Source organism: Passer domesticus, chromosome 3 (assembly GCF_036417665.1).
Source record: "Passer domesticus isolate bPasDom1 chromosome 3, bPasDom1.hap1, whole genome shotgun sequence".
Taxonomy (NCBI): Eukaryota; Metazoa; Chordata; class Aves; order Passeriformes; family Passeridae; genus Passer; species Passer domesticus.
This window is the reverse complement of record NC_087476.1, coordinates 3,666,740-3,694,554: the sequence shown is the minus strand read 5'-3', so window position 1 is coordinate 3,694,554 and position 27,815 is coordinate 3,666,740. Positions and strand designations below refer to the sequence as shown.

Here is a 27,815-nt window from a genome sequence, read left to right as displayed (position 1 = left end):
GGGAGCCCCGAGGCACCACCCTGGATGCTGATGCATCCCTGCAAAATTCCCCTCTGCACACGCAGTGGGCAAGCTGTGGCGCCTGGATATCGCCATCCCAAAGCTCTCCCGAATGCCAGAGGACCCCAAACTCCTTGGAGGGGGGCTGATATCCATGGTAAGAAACACGGTCAGCATGAGGACACCAGCAGGTTGGTGTCGGGAAGAGCCACAGATTCCTTCAGGAGCACAGCAGCTCTCCGGGCATCTCCTGCAAGCCTTGAGGGAACCTGCCCTCCACTGGACCGCTCCATCCCTGCTCTCCACGCCGAAAGCATCGCTGATGTTCCTCCCTCTCCTGGGTGCCGGAGGATGTTTAGGACCCGGGCTGTGCAGCTCCTCCCTTCCAGGTCTCTCCAGGGTTATTGCTTGGTGGGAGGTAGGTTCAGGGCTTGGTGGTATGAATGAAAGAGAGAGAGGAAACCGGCACTGAAAAGCTCAAACTGGAATAGCTCGCCTGTCTCCAGGCAACAGCCCTGACGCAACCGCTGGGGAAGAAAAAAAAAAAAAAAAAAAAAGAGTCCCCTAAATGAAAAAAAAAAAAAACCAACCAAAAACAAACCAACCACCACACGCACAGATTTCTGAAGCGAGACACAGAGGAGGAGGATGAGACAGACTCCGGGAGGCACTGGTGACACCGCTCTGCAAACACCAAGTTGGGGACCCTGGGTGCGAGGAGGGAGCCGAGATGTCCGTGCCACCCCCTCTCTGATTCCAGCCCCGGTAAGTTTGGGGCTGGTGGCGGCTCGGGGGGGACACAGCCACCCTGGGGACACCCAGCACGGGAGCTGTGGGAGAGCTGCCCGGGGCTGGGGGGGACCCCAGGAGCAGCAGGGAGGGGTGATGTGATGGGGACCCCAGCGAGCACCAGCTCAGCACCGGGGTCTGGCGAGTTCTGGTCTGGCTCTGCTGTGGCGGGGCTGGGATTTGCAAAGTGTCCCCCCTGCCGCAATGTCCTGCCCCGCCGACATTCCCTGGACATGGCTCCCCATTGACTGGGGATGTCTGAATCCTCCTTTCCCGTGATGTTTGTGGATTTTTTTGCTCCCAGCCGGGAGCAGCGAGGGGCTTCTCACCCGCTCCAGGAGGATTTTTCCTCGCAAGGGTGAGGTGTGACAGGGGACAGGCTGCCCGGGTTTCGGGACAATCACCTGTTGCTCCCTCTGCCCCCCCAGCTTGGGATGTGCGGGAGCCCTGGAAACCTTTCCAAACCCGGAATGGTTTGTGGGTTTGTGCAGTGCAGACATGGTGGGATGAGCGTGGTGGCCTCGCAGGGCGTAGCTACCTCGGGTTTTTGAATCAGGCACCGTGCGCTGAGCAGAGCAGGTTTCCACCTGCTCGGCTCTGGCCCTCGCAGCTCACGTTTACACCGAGGAGAGGGGAAAAAAAAAAACCAACAAAAAAACCCAGCCAGAATTTCTTCAGAGCCCTTTATAACAGCTTGGGGCTAATTGTTAAAATAATAGCCCCAGCCCGCACCCCTCCCAGCACGAGTGTTTGTGCAAGCCCAGCCCGAACGCCCCGGGTGCTGCTCACCAGGGCAGCATCCCCATCCCAATCCCAATCCCACAGCCCGGACCGCTCCGCTCCGGGCTGGCTGGCACCTCTCCCTGCACAGACACCTCTCTAAGGACACCCCTCCCTGTTCCCCCTGCCGTGCTCCCCCTGTTATTCCACAATCCTGCACCCTCCGGAGCTTTTCCACATCGGAGACCTCAGCGGAGGCGGAGGTGGGGGAGGTGGGGATGGATGGAAACCAAGTTCCCGGCTTCCAGCGAGGAGCTGTGCCCAGCTGATTCCTCTGGCTTTGTCTGCTCGTCCCCTGCATCCGAGGAACTCCCCACTTTCCAGCGGGAACGAGCCTGTTTTGGCTGCCGTGGGTTTGCTCTGTGCCAGCCATCATTTCAGCACTGCTGCTGGTTTTTGCATCCCAGCTCTTCCCTGCCTTCAAGTGCCCATTAAATTCCCCCCCATCCTTCATGGGGGGGTGTCTGTACACCACAAAAATCCAGCAGAACGGGAGGAATCCGGCTTCTGCCGGGCTCTGGGCTTGCAACAGCCCCGCAGCCATTAGGTGTTTGCAAAATGTAGCAGAGACACTGCAGGGGAAAAAAAAAGAAAAAAATAAATAAAAATAATCAGCCTCAGAGCAGCGTAGCCCTTCGGGGGGGAAGGGAGAGGAGGGTCTGTTTGCAACCAGCTGATCTTAAATGATATTAAATCCCACGGTGCAGCTCAGCACTGGGAGAAGACAGGTCTGAGGACGGAGGTTGGACGATCACGGTTTGGATAATTGGATGGGACAGGGGGCATGTAAAGGGGATTAGGGGGTCACCGAGGGGCTGACCCCACTCCCCTGATCATGTTAACTTGGAGCCTGGGGGTCTCCAGTGGGAGCTGGCCCTGGTGTTGTCCCTGCAGGGGCTGAGCTCGGCGCTGGGCAGATTGGAGCCCAACAAAACAAAACAAAAAGGTTAGGTTGGTTTTTTCTTTCTGAAAACACACCCTTGCATGCTGCATCTGGGGAAAAAATAGCTCCCTGTGCTAGTCTCCTGGGAAGAGAGCATTTCTCAGCCTGCCCTGGCTCATTCCCAAGGAATCCCAGCCCTTTTCATTACCCTGGGCACACGGGCAGAGATCCCTGCCTGTCCTTGCTGAAACGTGGCCATGTCTGGGGTGTCAGTGGGGAAAAAGGGGGAACAACCAGCTGTGCCAAGCCACAGGTCCTTTGGGGGCATCTCTGGGAACAGGTTGGCTGTGCCACTTCCAAGATCAGCTCCAAAACCTGCAGGGAGCCTGGGTCAGTGAGTGCAGATGAAACCCTTGTCCATGATCCATGGCTCCACAGAGCTCAGAACACACTGAGGGTGGACATGGTGACTTCACCAAGAGCCTGAAAACTTGCCTTTGCTTCTGCTCCTTAATCCTTTCCCTCCTAAAAGGAATCCTACCTGGTTTGGGCTCGTGGGTTGTAAACATTGACCCTGTTCAGCTCCCCAGTTTGCAGCTACTTCCAGCTGACTGGAAGACTGGTTTGCTGGAATGCCAAACACTTCTTCATGCAGGATTTCCACACAAAGCCTGGAAATCTGCTGATGGAGGAGAGCCTAACTGGTTTGAAAATGGAGCTGCAAGGGTCCCTCTGAAGCAGGCAGCAGCCTCAGCCCTGCTCCCTCACCAGGAGCCTGCTAGAAGCTGTGTGGGGGACACAGGAGGGATGAGGTGTAGTCGGGCAGGGAGGTGCAGATGTGTTTACTGAAACAGGTTCTGACTCTGCTGGTGATGCTGGAAATCAGCCAGGGAGAAGTGCCTTGGGGCAGGGAGTGCAAACTGGTCCCCTCTAATCTCACAGAATCACAAAATGGTTTGGGCTGGAAGGGAGGCCCCTTCCATAAATCTCATCCACCCTTCCCATGGACAGGGACACCTTCCACTATCCCAGGTTGCTCCAAGCCCTGTCCAACCTGGCCTGGGACACTGCCAGGGCTGGGGCAGCCATCTCTGCATCTCTCCACTCCTCTGGTGGATTTCTGCAGCCCCCACTGCTCTTCCCTCCTCCCTTGCAGTGTTCAGGGCTCTTTCTGGAGGCCATCTGGGCAGAAAGATGTGCTGGAGCAAACCCTCATCTTGCTCCAGGTCATATGTGAATGGAAAGCCCCTCTCTTTCCCTTTTCCCCATTTTTCTGTGAATGCCATGTCCACATCTATGCCTTTAATGCCCATTTTGGTCCCATCAGTGCTGTCATTTTTCCATGGGGAAAGGAACAAGCTCAGAGACAGGAGTGTGGCCAGAAGGTCTCCATGGGCACCATGCTCAGTGTCACTGAGGGCTCTGCCATGACTCCTCCAGCATGGGCAGAGCCCTTTCCATCCTGTCCCGACCATCCTGAGCAGGCAGAGAGCATCTGATCCTGACAGCACCAATTCCAGCCCTGGAGGGTGTCCTGGCTCCTTGGGATCAGGCAGATCTTCCTGGTGCTGGGATTTTGTCCTTTTGAAGGGAGGGAAGCTGAAGGTCACTTTGGGACCAGGCTGGTTTTCTGCAGGAGAGGATTTCAGCTGGATGGGTAAACACTGAGTAATAAAATCCAGGGAAACCAGCTCTCCTCAGGGTTAGAGGAGTGGCTGGGGATTTGTTCTCCACCTCTGCAGGACCCTTGTGCAGAGCCAGCAGGATGGGGGGGCTCTGGCAGGGTGAGGAACCCCCAGCTCACCAAACCCACACAGCACAGCAGCTCCTCTCCTGACAGAGCTCATTCTGGCGTGGGGAAAGGAATGAGTGATGTGCAACCACCCTGAAAGGGAACCACCAGCTCCAGGGAGCTGCAGCGTTGATCCTGATGGGTCTCTCCTTCCCTCACCCCATTCCTGAGGCCTCAGAGTCTCTGCTGCCCTGAGGATGCTCCGGAACATCCATCCACCTCCGTGAGCAGCCAGAGTACTCCATTGCTATGGCAACCCCTTCTCACTGGCATCTCCTCCTCTCTGCCCCTCTCCCAGCCTGCTGCAGACACTCAGGGTGGGTCAGAGTCCTCCAGGGGGGTCAGTCACCCCCACCCCATCCCCGTGTCATTGCTGTGCATGGAGGGAGGCAAACAGAGCTCTCCCTGCACACCAGGCACTGTCCCCACCTTGGTGTTCCTTCATCCCACCTTTCCAGGCTCAGGGTCCTCCTCTGCTGCTGGGGGCTGCAGAGCTGGGTGGTGGTGCTGGCAGGTTGGATTTACTCCAGGGGTTTTCTCTGTAGGAGCAGGGGATATCTGTGTGAGCCCTGTGAACCCTTCAGAGCAAATGGAATCAGGGGAACCAGATCCCAAACTCCACGGATCACAGGGGGTGTCCCTGCACCCACTGGAGTGTGAGCACGAGCACTCAGATGAGAGCTGGGGACACAGAGGTGAATTCTGTACATCTCTGAAAACCCTCAGAGCTTTTCCCCTGAAGGCCAGGTGCACGGACTGACTTCTCAGTGAGAGGGAAACTGAGGCACAAAGGGGCTGAGGTGCTTTTTGAAGGTCATTCACAGCCTGAAGCATTGCCTCTGCCCTGTTTGCTCCACGCCAGAAGCGTCACCCGTGGTGTGTGTGGGCAAAAAAGTTTCTATCAGCTGAGCTTTTGTCTCATATCGAGGCTTTTTTGCCTTCCCAGCCTCCAGAGGAGCAGAATTCCTCTAACACAGACTCCTGCAGCCACTGCTGCTCTTCTGCAATAAGAAATGGTGTTAGAGGAACCCACAGTCCACCAGGAACAGTGAAGGAAGAAGAATAATTTGCTCCCCACAGCTCCTCCTGGGCTAATTGCTGAACTCCCAGTTTAACATTCCTATTATTTCTCCATCCTCGGCTGGTGCTTCTGCTGATCCCTTGGGGTAGGTCAGTTGACTTCTCCAGTGGAAACCTAACACAAGAAAGAAATTAAAGTGTTTTTTATTGCTGTCTCAGTGACCTGTTGTGCTCTGTGCTTTCAGGATTCATCTAAGGGAAGGGGGGAACCCATGAGCAGAGGTTCTTAGCGAGGTGTGAGCAAACCCTCACCCTGTTTTGGGGCTGAACTCGTCACCCCTAATTAGGAGTGGCACAAACTCCCTGTGGCAGGTGTGATAATGAGACAAATCAAGGATTAATCACTTAAATCCCCTCACACAGGCTAGCCCAGGGGGAGCCAGGCCTAGGGCAGGGAGACTGGGAGGATGTGGATTTGAGCCAGAGGCAGGCTTGTTCCTGGGAATTTGGTAACTCTAAGGGTTTGTGTTACAGCACAAGGGCATTTTTCTCACACTTAAAACTTTCAGATCTCTTTCTCCACAGCAGGTCTTTGAGCCAAATCCAAGATATTGATAGGAAACTAGAGGTGGCTCCCTTCTGTCACTTTGGAGTTTGGACAGGCTGAGGAATGCTGCCAATTTAGGGGGTGTCCCTGCAGAGGGAATGAGATGTTTCATCTTACACCAGAGAGAAAGTGAAGGATGGGCTGAATCAATGCTGCTTTTAGGGTAGAAAAACCAAATCTCCTCCAAAGCTGCTGGGAGTTGCGGTGACAGGGAGGGGGAGATGACAGCAGGGTTGTGACAAAGGGGATGCTCCAAGCTGCTGTTCTGTTTTCATGCTCCAATGCTCTAAATGATAACTGAGCTGTGCCCAGGGCTCAAATACCAGGGGCCATTGCCACCCTGAGGATTCCATACATGCTGAAAAGCAGGACAAAAGAGTTTGTGTGGGGCTCTGTTTTGTAGCTGTGGCATCCAGAAAATGATAAAAATATGATCTTTGCTGGGGATTAGCAAATCCAGCAGCCCAGTGTGAAATTGCAGCACTCTGGGACTGCTGGGTTTGGGCCACTCTCAACAATCTCCACAGAGGTCTCATAGAACAGAGAAAAAAGCTCAGAAACGAGGTCTTTAGAGTCATTACTTGTTTTTCTTTATTGATTTGGGGAGGCTGGAGCAGGAGGAAAGGTAAATTCATCGACATGCCCTGAGCCCTGCAGAGCACCTTTCCACCAGGGCAGCCCACTGCTTTCCCTTCTCTTTTTCAACAGAAGAAGGAAAATTGTTGCTGTTCCAGGCACGAGAGCTGTTGGCTTCAACCAGCCAGAGTGTCTGTGTGTGCTCCCTCTCCCTGTAAAACTCTCATTAACATAAATAGGAGCAGGAAGGAGAGCACAACATGACTAATCCTCCACCCCCACACTGTCTGTGTGTACACTCACAACTCCTCCTCCAGCTCGTGTGCCCCCCACACAATTGTCGGGATAAGTCTTACTCTCACTCAGTGTTTATTTTAAATTGAATCTTCTTACTCAAAAGGTTGGAGAGGCGTAATTATGGTCTGGATTTCAGAGCTGCACATGCCTTTGTGGAAATGGCAGGGAGAGGAATGGCTGGGTAACTAACTCTAGGAAGCTGCACACATCCTGCCTGGTTTTCCAGGCACCTCACCAGGCAGGCCGAAAAGCGTTTTGTTTTGTGCCTGATGTTCAGAGGAGAGCTCTGGATCTATTCCTAGCTCAGCTATAGATGAGCACACGACCTTGAGAATGTCTTTATCTGATCCTGCTGGCAAATGAACACGGAAGCTGCCTGAGCTTAACTCTTGAGGAGTTTTCTGCCCCTCCAGGTCCCAGGGTTTGTCAGACCAGCTTTGGGCACAGCTTCCATGAGTGCTGGCAGGAAGAGAAGTGGGGAGGAAGGTCCTGGCTTCTCTGTGCTGCTGCACCTAGGGGTGTTTACAAGGGACCATTCCTACTGGACAAACTGGACGTGGCCAGAGATGGAAACCACAAGTCCAAGTCTCCCTGGGTGTCTAAGCCCAGACCATGCCAGCCCCACTGTTAGTTCCTCCCCTGGCTGGGGCCATGTTCCTGACTGGAGCCAGGGGGCCAGGAGGGAGCTGAATCCTCAGGCTGCAGCTTTAGCAAACCCAGAACTAAACCCAGATCTTAAACAGATCTTAAACTAAACTCAGATCTTAAACTGGAGGGGAGTGTGGTGTGGGGAAGAATGAGTCCCTTTTTCCAGTTCTCCTTTTGACTCAAACTCTTGGGAGAAGTTTGGGTTTGCAGAATCACAGAATGGTTTGTTGGAAGGACCTTAAAGACTCCACCCCCTGCTATGGACAGGGACACCTCCCACTGTCCCAGGCTGCTCCAAGCCTCATCCAGCCTGGCCTTGGACACTGCCAGGGATCCAGGGGCAGCCACAGCTTCTCTGGGCAATCTGTGCCAGGGCCTCCCCACCCTCACAGGGAAGAATTTCTCCCTAATATTTAATCTAAACTTCCCCTCTTTCAGGTTTCCCTATTTCATCTGGGCCTGATTTGCTCAGATGGGGAAATGTGGGTTTGCCAGGCAGAAGATGAGCAAAACCAGACAGCCCAACATCCAGCAGCAGCCACTGCTGTCTCCAGAGGACCTTGGGGTCTGGGAATGTCTCCTGGCCTCATTGGCCACCCTTCTGTGGCCCCTTGAGTTAAGATTGGAGGTGTAGGTAACCAGAGCTTTGCTAAAAGCCAGAGCCTGTCTGTTCCTGCCCCAGAGCACTCAGATAACCGAGGTGAGGTCACCCTCCCCTGCAGCACCTTGGCACTGAGCCTCTCCCAAAACCCTCACTCCCCTGCTCCAGCAAGAGCTGTCTCACTTTCCTCACTCCCTTTTCCTTCTCAAAACCAATCCTTTTTTTTTTTTCTTCTTCTAGGTGTTCATTCAAGGCTGGTTTGGTGCTTGAGGAGGGACCCACACCTCAGCTGTCCTCCAGGGAGCTGCGCTGAACCCCTTGTGACACCTGGTCACACCTTGAGCATTCTCATCTCCATCCCTGGTCCTTTCCAGCCCACCTCTATGCCTTTGGACTCCCAGACAGGATGTCTGTGCCCCAAATCCAAATAGAAGAGGCTCTGGACAGCACGGATGCTGGCTCGGGGGGGGTTCCTCCTCCAGATGATCACCTGAGGACCCTCAAGGCATTGACAGAGAAGCTGAGACTGGAGACCAGGCGCCCTTCCTACTTGGAATGGAAGGCAAAGCTGGAGGAGCAGGCTTGGAAGAGCCCCCAGTCAGAGGGAGACAGGGAGGATGAGGCCACCAAGGCCAAAAAGACCCCGGGGGAGACTGTCCCCATGAGGAAGGTGCAGCTGCACCTCAACGGGAGCCCTGCCCAGGACAAGGGGACTGTCACCTCAGGGAGGATAGGTGGCTTTGAGAGCATTGACGAAGCTCTGACGTGGCTCAGGAAGGAGCTGGTAAGTGATTGCCTGTCCCTGTTAGCACAAATTTTCAAGAGGGATAAAAATGAAAGAGTGGGGAAACTCCTTGTTGCCACCTGCCTTCAGCCCCAGGTGGAAAGGCAACAATCAGTCCTTGTGTTTTCCATCACTCATTGTATTTTCCATCACTCATTGTGTTTGCCACACCTGGCTCTTCCAGGCTCATCTTCTGTTGCTTTTTTCTTGATTCAAACCCTGTTCACATTTCAGTCATCCCCCCATGCCAGCCTTGGGCTCTGTCTCCCACATCTGTTTATTTCTGGTGGTTATGTGCTGGACATTTCACAGAAAAGGAGGGAACAAAAATGCTTTGTCTTTTCTAGGAACCTGTGCTAGGAAAATTCAGAGAGCCAGGGCTGGAATTCACCTTTTCTCTGTCACTTTGCTATCATGGTTTTTGGCACAAATTTATCCTGGGCCTGACCCAGCTCCCAGCCGAGCTCAGGAGTCAGCACAGCCTGGGGATAATTCCCAGGGGGATGCACCAATCCTGACAGAGCTCAAGAAATGTTTGGAAAACACTCTCAGGCTCATACAGTGATTTTGGGGTTGTCCTGTGCAGGGCCAGGAGTTGGACTTGATGATCCTTGTGGGTCCCTTCCAGCTCAGGGTATTCTGTGATTCTCTGGAGGTCGATAGGAGGGGGATGTCACTGTCAGAGCAGCTGGAGACTGAGCTCAGGTGCTCTTCACAAGAGTAGAATCAATCAGACAACAAAAACACACTTCCCTTCTCATCACTGGCATGAAATTTCTTTATTATTTGGCCCAAAACACTGGAAGTGACTCATGACACGTGGCTTTGTTTCTGTTGCCCAGTTGGAGTTTTGCCTGTGAGTCCCAGCAGGAATATTTGCAACGGGGGCTGGGACATCACTTGTGGCCAACACTTGTGAAAATGTTCTTGTGCAGACACTTTGTTTTTGAGAAACACTGAAATCTTTGAGGAAAGCTTCTCACAAAAATTAATAACAGTTTTAAAGATTTCTTTGTGACTTTTGCTTCAGATAACGTTGATTTGTCAACTTTCTGTTGCTGCATTCACCCAGCTCCCCTGGTCCAGTGAGGATTCATTTACAGAGGTGGCTCTGGATATTGCACTTTGGTGACTTGGTTTCTTAGGATCATGCTTTCAGGAATTCAGAACTATTAGGAACAGCTTTGAGATGATCCCCTACAACCCCTCAGTGCTCTGGAGAGCCTCAGCTCCAGATCTGTGACCTGAATCTGGGTGTAATCTTAAATTCACACTTGATGGAAACCCCAAATCTCAAGATGATCAAAGAGAGTAAGAAGCAGATTTTCCTTCTCAGAACCCTGAATTTTAAAAGATTTGGGGTTTTCTTTCAATCTCTGCCCATGATGGAAGTACAAATTGTGTCAGAGTCTGATTCTACCCCTTAAACTCGGGTGTGGTATCTAAACCACCATCTGTCAAAAACTGAAAGTTTGAATTAAAGACCAGAAAAGGCCAAGCAAACCCTAATTGTTCCTCACTTTCCATTTCCCAGCCACTTAATTATACCGGTCTTTGCTGGATCTGGACGTGACTGGTAATTTAGAACAATTTCCCCAAAAGAGAGAGCAATTTTTTGACTGACTACAGGGTGAAATAGCTGAGCTGGAGGCACGAGTGTGGGTAAGAGCTGCCAGCAGGCAGAGGGAGCACAGCCAGGCCATCCCATCACATGGTGCTGGAACCAAAAGGTGCATTTCACATTACATTTCAAGGGTGAAATGCAGTTTCTTCTCAAGTAAAGGAAGAAGCTTCCAAAGATCCCAACACAGAGATTTTTCCTTGCCTTTCCTTGCTGTGGTAGCAAAGCCATCAGGAAGGTTCCACAGCAGAATGAAGCCCAGAAACCAGCCAGACCCTGGGCTGATCCCCCAGTGTGGGCAGCAGGGGACAGGGGAGAGGGGATTCAGCCCCCTCTGCCCCTCTCAGGTGAGACCCCACCTGCAGAGCTGACCCAGCACAGGGAGGACCTGGAGCTGCTGGAAGGAGTCCAGAGGAGGCACCAGGATGAGCAGAGGGATGGAGCAGCTCTGCTATGAGGAAAGGCTGAGACAATTGGGATTGTTCAGCCTGGAGAAGGCTTTGGGAGGAGCTAATGGTGTCTTTCAGTTCCTGAAGGAGCCTACAAGAAAGATGGAGAGGGACTTGGGACAACGACCTGGCGGGACAGGACACAGGGAATGGCTTCCCACTGCCAGAGGGCAGGGTTAGATGGGATACTGGGAAGGAATTGTTCCCTGTGAGGGTGGTGAAGCCCTGCCATAGGATGCCCAGAGAAGTTGTAGCTGCTCCTGGATCCCTGGAAGTGTCCAAGGCCAGGCTGGATGGGGCTTGGAGTGACCTGGGATAATGGAAGGTGTCCCTGCCCATGGCAAGGTGGACAAGATGAGTTTTAAGGTCCCTTCCCACCCAAACCCTTCCATGATTCTGTGATTCCACAATGAGGTTATTTAGGGTCTGTAGGGTTCACCTAGCCAATGAAGGGGCAAAAGCTGGTGAATGTGGGGATTCTTTCCATGCAGGAAAGAAGTGCAGCAGCCCTGTCCTTAGGGAGAGAAATGCAGAGTGTGCAGCTCCATCACCCCCAGCCCTCAGCACAGCTCCCAGCGTGTTCAGGCTGGGTTGTTTCAACTGCATCACCCTGGAATGGTTCTGACTTGTCCCAGGAGCTCCTGCCAAGCACTTGGAGCTTCAGGAGTTTGCACATGCTGGGGACTGTTCCCATCAGGCAATTTGTACAGGACCACCCAGGTTTGGATTTAACTCTATCCCAGCTAAAAGCAGCAGAGGCAGGAGAGTAAATTTGGTGTATCATAGAAGGGTTTAGGTTGGGAAAGCCCTTTAAGATCGAGTCCAGCCACTCCCCAGCACTGCCAAGGCCAGCACTAAACCATGTCCCCAAGCCACACACACAGCTTTCAAATCCCTCCTGGGATGGGGACTCCTCCACTGTTCTGGGCAGTTGTGCTAGGGCTGGAAAATCCTTTTGCTGAAGAATTTTTTTCCTAATATCCAATTTAAACCTCTCTTGGTGCAACTTGAGGCCTTTTCCTCTTGCCCTGTCTCTTGTCACTCCCAACACACACAAAAGCCATCATCTAACGCAGAAATTTTCCTCTGTGTCTTCAGAGTCTGCTCTGATTTGACTTCAGCCAGGTTCAGACTGCTCACATTGAGAACTGAAGCAAAATAAAAAAAAAACCAAAACAATGTTTTATTGTCTATCTGCTTTTCTGGGCCTGTCACCTCGCGTGACCCGTGCCAGGCCCAGGTTTGTGGGACTGACACAAACCCAGCCAGCCACGTCAGCTGGGCCCTGCTGAGAACCTGGCCCCGAGAAACTGATTGATTCAGACATGCAAACTGCTCTTGTTTTTGTGCTGAGAGGCTCTGTGGAGGTGTAGGAGCAAATTGCAGCTCTCAGCTCGTGCTGAGCTGCCCTGGGGCTGGAGCATTTCCCTCCCCAGCTCCTCCTGCCTCTTCTCTGCCCTTGTGTTTGCCTTTGCACTGTCAAGTGTGGCAGCTCCTCATCTGTGCTGAGAGCAAAGCCATCACCAGCCCAGGGATGGTGACAGACTCGAGGGCTGGAGGGGTCACACTTTGCTCTTTCCTTCTGAAATTTGCCAGGTTTTACAAGTTATAAAATTATTCACTCAAAGTCCTCTCCCTCCTAAGTATGGCTAAAGTACAGCCCTGTGAACAGGGACATCTTAGAACAGTTCTAACTTTGTCCTTTTAGGAAAAAATGAGTTTTCTATCTCAAATTCACCAGTTTGGCACTGAAATCTGAGGGGTGTGAGACAGAATGCAGGAAAGACTCGAAAAGGAACACACATTTCTGATGGGCCCTCCTGGGAAATCATAAAACACCTATGTCCTGTCAGTCAGATTCCTTTAAATTAAATATTAAATGCTTTTATTTCCATTTGGGATACTCATATTGGCTGAACAAGTTCTTGAGTGAATTTAAACAACAATGCAGCACAAAATTTCCTCATTATGAGGGTGGGGAGGCCCTGGCACAGGGTGCCCAGAGAAGCTGTGGCTGCCCCTGGATCCCTGGAAGTGTCCAAGGTCAGGCTGGACAGTGCTTGGAGAAATCTGGGATAGTGGAAGGTGTCCCTGGCCATGGCAGGGGGTGGAATAAGATGAGTTTTAAAGTCCTTTCCAACCCAGACCATTCTGTGACTCTGTGACTTCCACTGTTAAATTGCTGAAACTAGGGAAGAGTTTAGGATTTGTTATGGAACAGGAGCATCCCCAAGGGTCAGTTTGGTGCAGCCACTGCTTTGGGGAGAGAGGGAGTCAACACAGCCTAAACAACTCTGAGGAAGAGTGAGACTTGGGACCCATGGCATGGTCCAGCTGGCAAAGAAAGCTCTCCTGGTGGTGGTGGAGAACTCCCAGGCACTCCAGAAAGATCTGGGTTAACTCATCTGGGGCTGTGGGTTGCACCACAAGGGCGTGAGCACCTAAAATTAGCCATGACAGGGTGGCATCTGAGCACCTCTGAAGAAGCCCCAAACCAAAACACAGACAGTGTGGGCTGGTTTGAAGGGTTCAGCAAGGATCTGACAAGTGGCCTGCGCTTCTTTGTGCTTGCACTCAGGAAAGTGCCAATTCACATTTCAGTTTATTTTGATCTTTTGGAAATAAAAAGAGCTGGCCCTGTGGGAGCAGCTGCCTCTCCACAGACCATCCCCCTGACCTTCATGGGCCAGGCTGGGACTTTATCCATGGGATTCTTCTCTTTTGGGAAGAGAGGGAAATCTCACAGAGCTCCTCATCTCTGTGCCTCGAGGTGCTGCCTGCTGAAAATCCCTCAAAAGCAATGCAGAGAAAAGATGGACTGCTGGAAATGGGAAAATTATTGGTCTTCCTCTCTGTTGAAGACAAAATTGAAGGCAATTGCTTGTAGCTATTTAGGATGAGCCACCTAGACTGGAAATCAGGAAAAAATATATCCAGAGCTTTCTCTCTCTCACCTCTGTTAAACATCCCTGGGAGACTCTGAGGCTCAATCCAAGCAGAAAATCCCCCCTAGATTAATAAAATCTGGTGGTCCAGCTTTGCATTTAAATCCAGCAGTTGCTTTACTGCCAGGAAGGACCTGAGTTTTGTTCCCCCTTCCAGCCTGGAATTTCAACGTGACATCCTGTCCTTTCCAACAACATTCCCCATCCATGCTGGTGAGAAACAGCTGGGGCAGAATGTGTTAAAATGTTGGTTTTCATGAGCAAGACACACCTGAGGCTCTTCCTGCCCTTGCCATGAGAGGATCAAAGGAAATCCAAAGCCTGGCTTCTGCTGGATGCTCCCCACAGGTTTCTCCAGGATGCTGCATCCGTGTGTGGGATCCTGCTGCTGCCTCACACGGATGAACTGGAGTGTGGAGTTACCTCGTGGGTGAACTCTGCAAACCAAAAACCCCACGGCTTCCCGTGGTGTGGCCCCTGTAATCCCATTATTCATTGCCAGGCAGCTTTGTGGGCTCTGCTGGCCTGACAACGCTGCTTTTCAAGGGACATCACTCATCCTTTCCAGTGATTGTTTGGTCCTCAGCATGGGACGGGGGGAATGGCTTTAGTATTTGTGCAGAGCCTCTGGGAAAGGGAAGGAGAAGGAGGATTCCTGGGTTCTGGCTGAAATTCCATTAAATATTCTGGGGGGGTTTGAACAGAGCAGTGTTTAATGGTACTCCATGGATGCAGGGCAGGGGGTTTGCATCTCAAGCCAAGCCCCAGGGATGAGTGTGGGGAGTGAGAGTTCATGCCCTGCAGAGCAGCTCAGTTTTCATGAGCTCCACCCTTTGCCCAGCTGTCACCCCACAGAGCTGCCTCCACAGGACCTGTCACCAGGCTAGGAACTCCCAAGCCCTTGGGAAGACAAGGCAGCCTTCCAAGGAGCACAGGCAGTGACAGCCCTCACCCCATCTTCCATCTCCTCCTTGTGCACATCATCCTCTCATAGAAACATGGAATTCTTAAGGCTGGAAAAGCCCTCAAAGATCATTGAGTCCAGCTCTTAACCCAGCACTGCCAAGGCTGCCACTAAACCATGTCCCCAAGTGCCACATCCACATGGTTTTAGTCAACCACTGCCAGGCTTTGTTCCTTATCTTTATTTTCTAGAGGGCTTTGCCTTCCAGCTTGTGTGAAATCAAACAGATTCCTCAAAAGAGGGAAAACAAAAAGCAGTCAAAAAATGTAAAGCTGGTTTGTAAGAGAAAAAAAAAAGCACCTATAACTCACAGCTCTCTGCACAATGGCCTCATAATTCTCTTTTAAATGTTGGGGATTTTTTCTTTTTTCTTTTTTCTTTTTTTTTTTTTTTGACAGCAGAGGCTTTTTTAATCCCACATTCTTCCAAATATTCAATGAAAGCCTTTGTTGGCATTTCTTAGGTAACTTGATACACCAAGAAGAAAGAATGACCCAGGGTCACTTCAATAACACCTGTGATCACCTCCTGATAAAATGTCAGCATTTGTTGTGAGACAGGGCAAAATACCAACAGAATAGTTTGGGGTTTTTTATTGTAGCTCAGGTGGAAGAATGAAAGCTGCCAAGTGGCATTGCTTTGCTGGGGGCACAGGTTATGAGGTCTGAGAGGAAATAGTGGGGTTTTTTTGATAAAGGTAATTTACCACAACCCTGCCAACAATTTGAGAGAGATTTCCTGAGAGAGAGAGAGAGATTCACTCAGAGATTGGTACAAAGGTGACTTAATCCTCTCCAGACAACCAAGCTGGAGTCTTATTGCTGTCTGGGAGCATAAGACAAGGTCCTCCAGGATGCCTCTGTAGTGTCAGAGAATCATAGAATGGTTTGGGTTTGAAGGGATTTAGATATTAGAAAATAACTTTTCCCTGTGAGAGTGGTGAGGCCCTTGCACAAGTTCCCATCCCTGGTCCGAGGCCAGGTTGGATGGGCTTGGAGCAACCTGGGATAGTGGAAGGTGTCCCTGCCCATGGCAGGGGTGGAACTGGATGAGCTTTAAAGTCTCTTCCAACCCAAATCATTCTGGGATTCTCTGCTTGCCTGGAGGAGGAAGGATTATGGCACAAGCTAAAACAACCCTGAGGCTGCTCTGGTTCACACCCTCCTCACAGCAGCCCTTGGAAAGGGGTCATGGAAAGGTCTCATGTAGGAATACCAGGGTCTCTGTGGGTCTTCCCTCCTCCCTTCTCTCCTGTATCTTCACGCACAAGCCACCAGGCCAGGAATAATTTACCCCCTTCCCCCAGAGCTGTGTCTGTACCCACAAACTGAGCAGCTAATTTTCAGCCTGGAGGGAAACTGATATGGTCTGATCACATCCATGCTGCTAAAATCCAGGAAAGGGAAATTTATCCCAAAATGTAGAATCACAGTCTCCTAGAACTGGCTGAGTTGGAAGGGGCCTTGGAGATCATCCTGTTCCAGCCCCTCCTGTGAGCCTGTTCAGCTTCTTTCCCACCTTCTTCTCTTTGTAGCTTTTGTGGTTTTGTTGCTTTTCTGTGAGGAGGGAAGTGGGGTGGGAAGTGGGAATTGTCTTGCTTTGCTTTTCCAGCCCTGCCTTCCCCTGTTTTCCAGGCTGACTCCCACACCAAGTGTTCACTCCTTCCTTCACTACCCACAGCATCCTGTGGCAGTGAATTTTCTTAATTATGAGCTAGATTTTTTTTTTTTTCTAATAAAAGACCTCTTTCCTTTCATTACTTCTGAATCTTCCACCTTCCCAAACCAGGTGCCAGGGGAGAAAAAAATACCTCCAAAACACTTAGATCATTAGCTTGGAGGTTGTAGTTTTGTGTCCTGTGGGAAACCATGGAGGTCCCATCCTGAGAGCCACTTCAAATTACTGAGATAAAATAATCCACAGATGAGGTGGACTCTGTCATGGGCCAGCTCTGATTTATGCAGGCTAGAAACCCAGGCTGAGTATTTGGGGATCAGTTATTTAGTGTTCTTTTAATTGGTCCTTTCCACCTCTAATTGCTCTGTCTCCCTGTGGCTGCTGCCTTATGAGCAAAATTAATTTGGGCTTTGTTTAATGTTGAAATGGAGGCTCTGAAGCCTGACAGATACCCAAGCCAACAGCCTTGGCACAGCTTTGATTCCACTTTCCTGGTGCTCCTGAAAATATGAGCAGGCACAGATTTCTCAATTGTTAAAAATTCCCCATCCTGAGCTGGTATTTTTTTTGGGATGCATTGCTGGCTTGGAAGATCCCTGTCTCCTTCACAGACTGAGCACCTCTAGATGAGTTCACAGAATCAGCTAGGTTGGAAAAGACCTTTGAGATTGAGTCCAACCTATGACATGACACCACCTTGTCAACCTGACCATGACACATTCAGCCTTTTTTTAAACCCCCCCAGGGATGGTGACTCTATCACCTCCCTGGGCAGCCCACTCCATGCCCAATCACTCTTTATGTAAAGGACTTTTTCCTAATGTCCAGCCTAAACTTCCTCTGGAGCAGCTTAAGGCTGTGTCCCCTCATCCTGTTGCTGTTCCCTGGGAGCAGAACCTGACCCCCACCTCGCTGCACCTTCTAACAGGGACTTGTGCAGAGTGATGAGGTCTCCCCTGAGTCTCCTTTTCTTCAGACTGAGCCCCCCCAGCCCCTCTTTACCAGGGCTAGTGCTCCAGACCCTTCACAGAATCACAGAATAATGAGGCTGGAAGAGATCATCGAGTCCAACCTAACACCTCAACTAGACTATAGCACCAAGTGCCATGTCCAGTCTTTATTTAAACACATCCAGAGATGGTGATTCTACCACCTCCCTGGGAAGAGCATTCCAGTACTTTATTATTATTATTTTTTCCTAATATCCAACCTATACCTTCCCTGACGTAGCTTGAGCTACATCAAGCTTCACCAGCCTTGTCGCCCTTCTTGGACGCATCCAAGCACCTCAACATCCTTCCATTCCCCACCATCTGGTGCAGCCTGGAGCAGGGAGGCAGCGAATTTGCCACTAAAACCCCTCTTCCCTCCCCGTTGCAGGCAGAAATGCGCCTGCAGGACCAGCAGCTGGCCAGGCAGCTGATGCGGCTGCGCAGCGACATCAACAAGCTGAAGATCGAGCAGACGTGCCACCTGCACCAGCGCATGCTCAACGATGCCACCTACGAGCTGGAGGAGAGGGACGAGCTCGCCGACCTCTTCTGTGACTTCCCCCTCGTCAGCTCCTTCAGCCTCTCCACGCCCCTCAAGCTCATCGGGGTCACCAAGATGAACATCAACTCCCGCCGGTTCTCGCTATGCTGAACGGGGAGGGGGAAGGAGAGGGAAGGATGGGGGAGAAAGAGGGAGAGGGCTCTCTCTGCCTCGTGGCTGGGTGAGGAGAGGCCAAGGAGGAGCAGAGGGAACGGGAGCAAACAGGGAACCTGCAGCTGGTCTTGGTGGCAGCGTGGGGATTGGCACTGGAACGGCCTGGGGATCTCATGGGGAAGGCAGGACCTGTGTGGAAGAAGCCTGGAGAGCATCCAGACCCAACACATGCACTCAGCTCCTTTGCCAAGTCCCTTCTCCTCCTCTTCCTCCCACAGGACGCAGCTCAGTGTGGGTGGTTGTGCTCAAAAATCAAAGGAGGGGTCAAAAATCAGCCACAAAGAAAAATCCCTCTTCCCTTTCCCTTCCCCTCCTCCAAGGCTGGAGCAACATTGCTCTCCTCCGTGGATGTCCCCTTGGGCACCAGCCCTCAGCCTCTGCTGCTCCAAGTGTGGGATCCATGGAGCTGTTTCGGGTGGGAAGTTGATTTCCAGTGGGAAGGAGCCAAGCAAAGGACTGTGGGTTAAATGGTACCAGCCCCAGGAAGTGGTGAGAAGATGAGTTTGTTGGATTGCTTATAGAGTCCAGGGCACTACAGCTTCATTTTGCCTGTGGTATAGATGATGGACTCAGCATGGGCACATTCAGAGATTCCAGCTGACCAGAAGTCTCCTGTGTGCCCTGGAAGTCATATCCAGAGCAATACACCTTTCTGATCCTGTTGGATTCTGTTGTCAGCCACAAGGCACCCTGTGGTTCACCCTGAAAACAAGGAAATGTTGTACTCAAGACGTTTCCTGTCAGAGAAATCAATTGGCTGACAACCCCCAATAGCAGCACCAGCAAACCCTGGATCCTCTGTAGCAGCACACATCCATCAGAGAGAGGGACTTCAAGAGGAGAAAGGGGACTTTTGGGTAATGAACTCAAAATGGGACTTAAAATTAAAGGGAGAAATTGCTGTGATGAGCTTCGGACCTGCAGCAACACATGGGGTTCTCTCCCTGCCCAGCAGAATGTGAGATGGATGCTGTGTTTTCTTGCCTTTCAGTGCACATGGCTGCCTGTACCTGGCACGGGGGGCAGAGATCTCTGGTGCTGCCCAGCAAGGGACTCCAAAGGTCTTGCCATGGTAATTTTGGGACACCTGGCACCCAAGAGAGTGCAGATCAAGCGTGGATGCCTTCAGGCTCTCCCTCCTGTGCCCACCCCACTCCTGACCCTGTCAGAGTGGAACAATCCTGCTCATGGAGTCCCTGCCCATGGCAGGAGGGTTGGAATCAGATGATCTTTACGGTCCTGTCCAACCCAAACCATTCTAGGATCTCAGCCCAACTCTGCTCCTCCCCACGTGCCCGAGCAGGAGCAGCTCTTGGCTGAACAGGCCTGGGAAGGAGCAGGAGGAGCAATCCCACTGCTCTGGAAGCTGTGGCTGTGTCGATGTGCCTGTAGCTGTCCGTGAGCTCTGTGTGTGTGTGTGTCAGTCGCTGTGTGTGTGCATCTGAGCCCAAAGGACGCCTCTCCCGCGAGGCTCCGGGCTGGGTTCGCGCCTTTGTTCCGAAACGCGACGGGAACCGGGATCCGGCAGGACTCCGACGTGCCTGGGAGGATGCAAGGACACTTCCAGACCTGGGGTGCCACAGGGAGCTTTAGGCTGGTGCAGAGAAGACAAATAATTCATGTGCCTCCACAGGTCTGCACGGTAGGGATGAATCAAGGGGGTCACAGGTGGGGCTGGGGACTCTGAGCTGAGATCTGCCCTCCGTCCCCACAACCCCTGGTGGTGCCTCCCCATCCACTCCAAAGCTCCCTGAGTGTCTTTTCTTTCTGCTAAGGAAGGAGGAATTTTAGGCACCAGAGCTTTATCTGTACCATCAGCACCACGCCTGGGTGCTGAATCTTGTGCTCCCCAGGTGAGGAAAGTTTATTTTGGGTTGTGACCAGACTGTCACTTGGCCCTCTGGACAAAACAACCAGCCATGGTGCCGTTCAGTTTACTAGGAACAGCCTTACTTCCCCGTGGACATCTTGGAAAAAAAACCCCACCTCATTAAAATTCTTCTTTGTTTACTTTTTTCATAAAAATAAATCACTTTGTGTCCCACATGTTGATTTTCAGAGACGTTTTCAGTCAGAAGATAGAAATGGTGTCTTTTCCATGAAAATAATGCCTTGGAAAGGGGGATTGGTTCTCTCTAGGGCCAAATGGAGTCGAGTACAGGGTGAGCCTGCCTTTGGGCTCTTGTCTGGTAGCCAAAACAGGGGTTAATTCAAGCACAGTCTTTGTGGGTCATTACACGTGGCATTAGAAAATCAGACGTCTGGGTTCCAGACATGTATTTTCTGCATTAAGGGGGAAGAGGGATGAGTGTAACTGCCAGCTGTTTGTCAAAATGCACAATTTTTTAATTATAAAACCTCTGTCTGTATTGATTTCTGCCTCTGGTCTCTCACTGTGTCGGGGAAGCACCAGGATGGTGTGTTCCAGGATTACAGGTGTGCCAGGTTTTTTCCTGGCAGGTTTTTGTATCCACTCAAGCCCATCAGCTCCACATGGCAGTCCAGAAGAGATGGGAGGAAAATAAGGTTGGAGCACTTATGGTGTGTTTGGACAAAAACCAATGAGGAAGAAAGCAAAAAAAAAAAAATTATTTTTGATGTTAGTTAGCCACTGAGAGAAAAGTGGGTCCAGGCTTCAAAGATATCAGGCTAGGGAGGAAAAATAAATAGAAATAGATCTGATTTTTGCTGAATTTTGTTTAAAATTAAAAGTCACCCAATTTTTGGGTCAGATTTGAGAAACATGAGGACATGTCATTGCTCCCATCACAAAATTCCCAGACAGGAGCCTGCAGGTCTCAGCTGTCCACAATGAGATGATTCAAGCCCTCGAGGGTTGGTTCCTCTCCTGTGGCTTAGAGCCACATTCCCTTTCCCAGATGCCTGGAGAGAAAATCTGGTGGAAATCAAGGTTGGTTCTGCTGAAGTCCATCCAAAAAATGCTCCTTTGTAGACCAACAAATCAAAGCTGCATCTCCATCTGGAGCACCAGTGGCTGCTGCTCCATCTCTTGGAAGCAGGAATCTTCTGGGCACTGATTCCAGTGTTGTTCTCAGCCACCCAGCAGTGAGACACGTTGCTTGTGAAATGGAGGAGCCAGTTTGAGACTAATCCATGGGAATAATTAATGCATTTTTAATTGAGGTGGCCAGGCTGGAGGACCATGGATTTCTCCAGGCTAACTGGAAGATAAAATTTCAGATTATTCTTCCTTGCCCCCAAAAGCTCAATGCAAATTTTAAAGGGGGGAACCAGTCTAGCATTTTAATTGTATAAGCTTTGCTTTTACTCAAAATTTAAATACATCACTTAAATTCTTTTGCTTAATTGAGGAGGAAATTGTTCCCGGTGAGGGTGGGGAGGCTCTGGCACAGGGTGCCCAGAGAAGCTGTGGCTGCCCCTGGATCCCTGGAAGTGTCCAAGGCCAGGCTGAATGGGGCTTGGAGCAGCCTGGGATAGTGGAAGGTGTTCCTGCCCATGGCAGGGGTTGGAACTGGATGAACTTTAAGGTCCCTTCCAACCCAAATCATGCTGTGATTCTGCAAAAATAGTTCTAAAAATTTTAAATTACAGCTGAGACATTAACACTTCATTTTCATTCAAACATTGTCTTACTGTTAACTGTTAAATTTTTTTCCTTGAAGGAGCCTGAATAAAACTTTTCCACTTTCTCTTTTTCAGCGAGACCCAATCACTGAAGTTTTAGTCAGTCCAAAGCTCTACATTTCTTACCATAAAAAAATCAGTTAAAAATTAATTGGCCCAGGTTTCTTTTTTTCTTCTACTTCCTTTGGGTCAATTAAGAGGAAGCACAAAGCAATTTTATACATTTTACTTCACAATCAGCTGGCTGCTCTCCCTGGCATGAGCTGCCACGACCTAGTAATGGACAGGACCTTGCTCCTCTGCCACAGCCCCTAAGCAGAAATGATGAAAAGGGTCATTGTTCCCAGCAAAGTGTCTCATTCCTCACTCTTTTGGCACGGGAAGTGATATCCCATAATCAGTGAGTGATCTGAGGTCTCCCACAACCTCCTCCATAAACCTTAATTAAATTCAGTGGAGACTCTGTCAGAGAACACCACACTGGGTTCCCTTGCACCAGGAAAGCCAAGGAATGACACATTTAAGGACTTAAAGTCTGGATTTTCAGATTGACTCTGCTACACAGGATTTCAACTATCACAGTTTAACCTTTTTTATAGATATAGATGCTATAGATATGGATACATATGGGAACAAATCCCATCTGGAGTATTCCCAGCACCTCGTGGGTTTATTTCACAGCCTGACACTCTCTGCTGAGTGGGTTTTCCTTCAGATCAAGGCAGACAGGAGGAGGGGGAAGGAAAAAACAAGGGAGTGCAAGGAGGAGGTGGCAGGCTCCACACCAGAACTGGAGCCAGGCTCGCTTCCCCCTCTGCACGTTTTACAACCAAGTGTTGTGTCTGAGGGGAAGGACACGTGGGAGGGAGACATCCCAAAACCTGGCAGGAACCACCCCTCTGGCATCACTCACAAACCAGATGCTGGCCAGAGGAGCAGCACCCAAAGATGTGCAAACCACTCCAAAAATCCTCACTCATCTCCGTGTGACCTGGGAAATCTGGGAAGGTGAGGGCAGCACTTCCCTCCCCTCTCCAGGCTCAGGACACTCCTGAGCCCTGGATGATCACACTCACTCCTGGGAGCCCCAGGTCCCAATGGCTGGGAAGTTAAGGTGAAATGAAAATGTGGAATTTAAGGTAAGCAACAATTGAATTTGGGCAAAACTCCTGCTCTCAGCCTTTCATCTTTCACCTTTTCAATCTATTTTATGAAGGAGGATCAAGAAGCCACCTTCATTCACCCAGAAACCATCATCATTCAGAGCAGCCAGGACCTGGGCTGGCCCCATCCTTGCAAAAGGTGGATTTTACAGAGCCCCTGTGGTCAGACAAACCATTCTGGTCACTGTTGCCCTCAGCACCTAAATGTGCTTTAAAATGCTCTGGGGCAGCCACTGAGAGGGGTCTGCAGTGCCAAAGTTGTGGCTGTCCCATCCCTGGAAGTGTCCAAGGTCGGGCTGGACAGGGCTTGGAGCAACCTGGGATGGTGGAAGGTGGAGATTGGAATGAGATAATCTTTATTTCCCCTTCCAACCCAGTCAATCCTCAGTGAGGAATGATCAGTGCCTCACCACTGCTCCTTCCCCGACCCCCCTCTCCCTTGTGGCTGTCTCAGCTCCCCCCAGAGGGGGGATGAGGGGAAGGAGGGGGGTTATTACACAATGTTTTTGTTCCACTGACAGCTTCCCTCTGCCAGTTGGAACAGGCTGCTCATAAATTTCGGCTTTCTGGAGGGGTTTCAGGAGTTTTGCATTCTTAGATCATTGTCTGCCTTTCCCAGGAACAATGGGGGCAGGAAGGAGCTGCTCCAGAAATGCCATGTGCTGCGAGGGGATCTCTCCTGGATAGGGATTGCTCGGGGGGGACAGAGGGAGCTCCCAGCCTGGGTAGCCAAGGAGGCAGCTCAGTGGCAAGCAGGAATGCTGCTGACAGTGCCCTGTGGAGGTCTGCAAAGGTCAGCTCCTTCCTGCCGCTCCAGGGAGAGGGGTTTTCCTGTGGTTATAAGGTGGGAAATGAGATTTGGGAGGGCCCCTGCTGTGGGTGCTCAGCTGGAGATGCGGCTGAGCGCCTCCTGGACTCCCAGGTGTGAACACCTCAGCATGTCCTGGGAGCTGTTGGGACTGGGATTTTAGAGAAAATCTTGTCCTGCAGGTGAATTACAACTGAAAGCCCATTGCAAGGCTTCTAACCAGATCAGAGAAATCAATTCTCAGTTCTCTCAGACTCATCCTGTGAAGGCAGCAGCTTTTCAGACTGTGCTGCTCCCTTCCCAGGCTGCCAATTCCAGCCCAGGCTTTGGTGCCTTTGCATTGTGGCTTGCCAAGGGTGGGCTCTGCCTGCTCCATGAGGTTCCTGGCATGGTGTAGGTCCAGCCCAACCAGCAGGTTGGGTTCAGGAGTTGTGGGAGCCAGGGATCATCCCAAACTGCCAGCCTGGGTGCTGCTACCTCTCTGGAGGCATGAGGCTTTAACCATACGAACCTGTCTGGGCTGTACCAGCTGGAATCCTGGGCACAGGAGTGACCCTGGTGCTGTTCAGTTCACCCACAGAGCTGAGGAAACTCAGCCAGGACAGAGTGCAAGAATCCTTTCTTACAGAGAGCAATCACTGAGGACTCAGAGATCTTGCAAAGGGACAATTCCCCAGTGCATTTTTAAGCCAAAGCTGTAGAGGCAAAGATTTCTTGACTTGTGGCACACAAACCTCTCCCCCAGCAGTGGAATCACTCATTTGGATGGGAACAGCAGGAGCTGTGTCTTCACCAGCAACCAGGACCCAGCCTGTGGCCTAAGGCCAAGTGCCCAATCTGATCAAGCCCATCTGATTAATATTATTAATTACAGAACAGCAGCCACACCAAACTTCATCTTAGGAATGTCCCTGGTCCATGAAAGCTCCCAGACTTTGCCTGGGAGTTGTTGTCCTGTGCCTAACCCATGCCAGGGACTGGGATGACGATTGAAATCCAGCACATGGAAATGCTCCTCAACTTTTTTGTTTGCTCCCAGTCCCAATCCAGCTCCAGCAAAGTCCTGAAGAAGTAATTTTCCCTTCCCTGGGTCTCTTCCAAGCCCACTCAGCACAGACAGAGGACCCCAGACCTCTGAGACCCCCACAGGGAGGGATGGCCAGCTCGTTCAGAAAGGTGGCCATAAAATCTTAATTATCTCCATTAGCTGCCAGCCTGCTCTGAGTTACAGTCTCAGGGATGCCAGGAGGTTTCCTAGTAACAGCATGAAATCAGCCAAAAAAAAAAGGGAATTATTTATCAGAGAGCTCCTTGCCATGCAGGAGGGGAGGATGGCAGAGGGAGGATGTCCCAGGGGCTCTGCAGGGAGGAGCTGCAGTCTCCAGCACCTCTGTGAAGGATGGCAGGTTGTGGAGCTCCTGGAAATCCTTCCTTTGGGCAAAAAAAACAGCCACCAAAAAATCTCCCCAGGTGGGAAAAACCAGGATGTCACACAAGAGCCAGGCTGAGCCCCTGCCCTGAGCTAAAGGAACATTTCAAGCCTGGAGCTGGCTGTATATACCCAGTCATATTTCCTGGGAAAAGCTCTTTTTGGAGTTTTTCACCATTTTCCCATCCTGCCTTCAAGATAAGCAAGGGCAGGGATTGATCTTGGGGCAAAAATCTTGAGATTTGCCATGTGCCACAGGGTGAAGCGTAATTTGCCTCATTGTTCATAATTTCTTCCCAGTTCTGGCAGGGAAGGAAAGGATTTAGCACTGGGACTTTATTCCTGAGGGATTTCTTCACTTCCTCAAAATGCCAGCCCTTCCTCCTGGGCCCAGTTCAAAGCTGTTGGCACAGAAGAAGAAAGGCTGATTGCTTTGTGTGCTTCCTCTCACGTGGAATTCCATTTCTGCAGAGCACCTTGTGCACCAGCCTCCAGAGAATTAAATTTGGAATCTGTGAGTTCTGGTCTTCTCAGAAATTAATTCCCAGAGGACACGCTCCATGATTTTTCCAGGACCTAAGGTGGGGCTGACATCCAGAGCTTTCCAAATCCTCCTTTTTTTTCCTTTTTTAAGGTGTGTATAAATCTTGGAGACACCTGAGGGTGGGCAGAGATCAGACACCAGGAGTTTTTTGTAGATGACAGGCAGCAGCCCCACAATTCCACCACGGAGTTCCCTTAGAGCATTCTCATCCAGTCTCATGGATGTAAATACATTTAATTTCACTAAACAACCCCTAAAATTTTATTTCCCCAGCTGCTGGTTATTCTCCTTCCCAAACACTGCTGTTCTGTGCAGAATCTTGGAGCAAGTCTGGCATATAGAAACTGAGGCAAAGAAGGGAATTCAACCCTTGCCATAATCACCCTTTGTGAGGCTGTCCCCCCATCCAACAACCCACACACATTTCCCCTGAAGTGTGCTGTTAAAACACTTGCAACCCCCTTTTTTTGTCACTCTCAGCATCCCTGGCCACTCTCTGCTCCAGCTGGTCCTCAGCCCTCCAGCATTCATCCCTAAGTACCCCAGCCTTGCATTTGCACTCTTCTTTCATTTCCCCTCCTTATTTCCATTTCTTGTATGCTCCCTTTTAACAGCTCAGCTCACTAAGAAGTGTCTTAATTAGCCAAGGAGGCTTTGTGCTGAAATTCCTGATTTTCATGAGCAAAGGCAGGGTTTGTTCCCAAGCTCTGAATGAGTTTTCTTTAAAAATAAATTAGCCAGCTGTCTTGGACACCTTCTCCTCTTCATGGCAACCTCAGAGTTCCCCAAAAAGCTGAAGTTAACTCTCCTGAAACCCAAAATCCTCAGCCTAGAGCTTCTCAAGCTTCTCTCCACGTGCAAGTCCAGTTATTTCACAGCTCTGAGTGCCCCACCTGCCACCCCTGACCCCAGATTTTCTCTGCTCCTTCTCCTTTATGAACAGCAGGTCAAATTCTGGTGGGTGTGGACAGAACTGAGCAGGGGCTCCCTCCCTGTGACATTCAGCCTGGAGCACTGAATCCACCCCTGGATGGAGCATAAGGACATGGAATCACTGGAGCAGATCCAGAGGAGGTCAAGGAGATGCTCCAAGGGCTGGAGCCCCTCTGCTCTGGAGCCAGGCTGGGAGAGCTGGGGGTGCTCATCTGGAGAAGAGAAGGATCCAGGGACACCTCAGAGCCCTTCCAGAGCCTAAAGGGGATTGTAAAAAAAGAGGATGAACAACTTTTTACATGGGCAGGGAGTAACAGGACAATGGGAGCTGTTCTAAACTAGAAGAGGGGATATTTAGATTAGATCTCAGGAAGAAAATCTTCACTGTGAGGTTGGTAAGGCCATGGTACAGGCTGCCCAGAGAAGTTGTGGCTGCTGCTGGATCCCTGGGAGTGTCCAAGAAGGTTGGACAGGGTTTGGAACAACCTGGGATAGTGGAAGGTGTCCCTGCCCATGGCAGGGATGGAATGGGATGAACTTTAAGGTCCCTTCCAACAAAAACCATTCTGTGCTTCTGGATTTATACTTCCCTGGAGATTTTTAAAAGTCATGTGGACACAACCCTGAGTAACCAGCTCGAGGGAAACCTCAGTCTAGGTGACCCCCAGTGTCCCTTCCAACCCAAACCTGACTCTGACCCCAAGCCAAGCTCTTGCCCTTGCAGAAGTTCAGCTGCAATCCTTCAGCTGCTGCTCGAGGCACGGGGGAATTCAGATGGGCCCTCTGCACACCCTGGATCACCCTGAGTGTGTGTGCCCATCCCAGCCTGTACAGGACACAGGGACACACTTTTCCTGGATGTCACCCTGCCTTCCTCCCGCCTCACTCCCACCCTTCATCACCTCACCCTTGGCATCACAGCCCGGAGGAAACACGGCTTTTAATGAGCTCCAGCCCGGCAGATCCAGCTCAGCCTGGCAGCTCCTTTCTTTGCCATCAGATCCCCGTGGAGTGTTTACTCTGCCCTCCCCTCTCCCCCCTGCTCTGCTTTGTTCCCCTCGCACCGCTCCGCGGGGTTTGATCACCTGCGGCTTTTCAATCCCGATGCGCAGCTCCCTTCCATCTCCCGGGCAGCAAAGAAAGAAAGGTCCCCTTTCAGCTTCGCCCCGTTTTGTCTCCGGGCCCTCAATAC

General features: G+C 51.0%; 1 protein-coding gene and 1 long non-coding RNA gene across 3 annotated transcripts; one reads left to right on the top strand and one right to left on the bottom strand.

Moving 5' to 3' along the window:
- Window positions 1–77: 77 nt before the first annotated feature.
- Window positions 78–20,513, top strand: FAM167A (family with sequence similarity 167 member A). 2 transcript variants are annotated; one of them, XM_064411580.1, is made up of 3 exons: window positions 78–765; window positions 8,234–8,777; window positions 17,814–20,513. In XM_064411580.1, exons 2-3 carry the CDS (start codon window positions 8,400–8,402, stop codon window positions 18,075–18,077), a joined length of 642 nt encoding a protein of 213 aa, XP_064267650.1. In that variant the 5' UTR covers window positions 78–765; window positions 8,234–8,399; the 3' UTR covers window positions 18,078–20,513. The 2 variants fall into 2 exon arrangements, with proteins under 2 accessions (XP_064267650.1, XP_064267651.1); XM_064411581.1 differs by lacking the exon at window positions 78–765 and adding an exon at window positions 7,721–8,092.
- On the bottom strand, window positions 20,168–27,815 carry LOC135295825 (uncharacterized). The gene is made up of 2 exons (XR_010357897.1): window positions 27,709–27,815; window positions 20,168–21,322 (listed from the first exon to the last, which is right to left on the bottom strand). It is a non-coding gene; the product is annotated as an uncharacterized LOC135295825 (long non-coding RNA).

What these genes read in the sequence shown, in the direction of transcription:
- FAM167A (XM_064411580.1), top strand. Translation starts at nt 8,400, where the DNA reads ATGTCTGTGCCCCAAATCCAAATAGAAGAGGCTCTGGACAGCACGGAT. An exon ending in CGTGGCTCAGGAAGGAGCTG is followed by an intron (nt 8,778 to 17,813) that starts GTAAGTGATTGC and finishes TCCCCGTTGCAG; the next exon opens with GCAGAAATGCGCCTGCAGGA.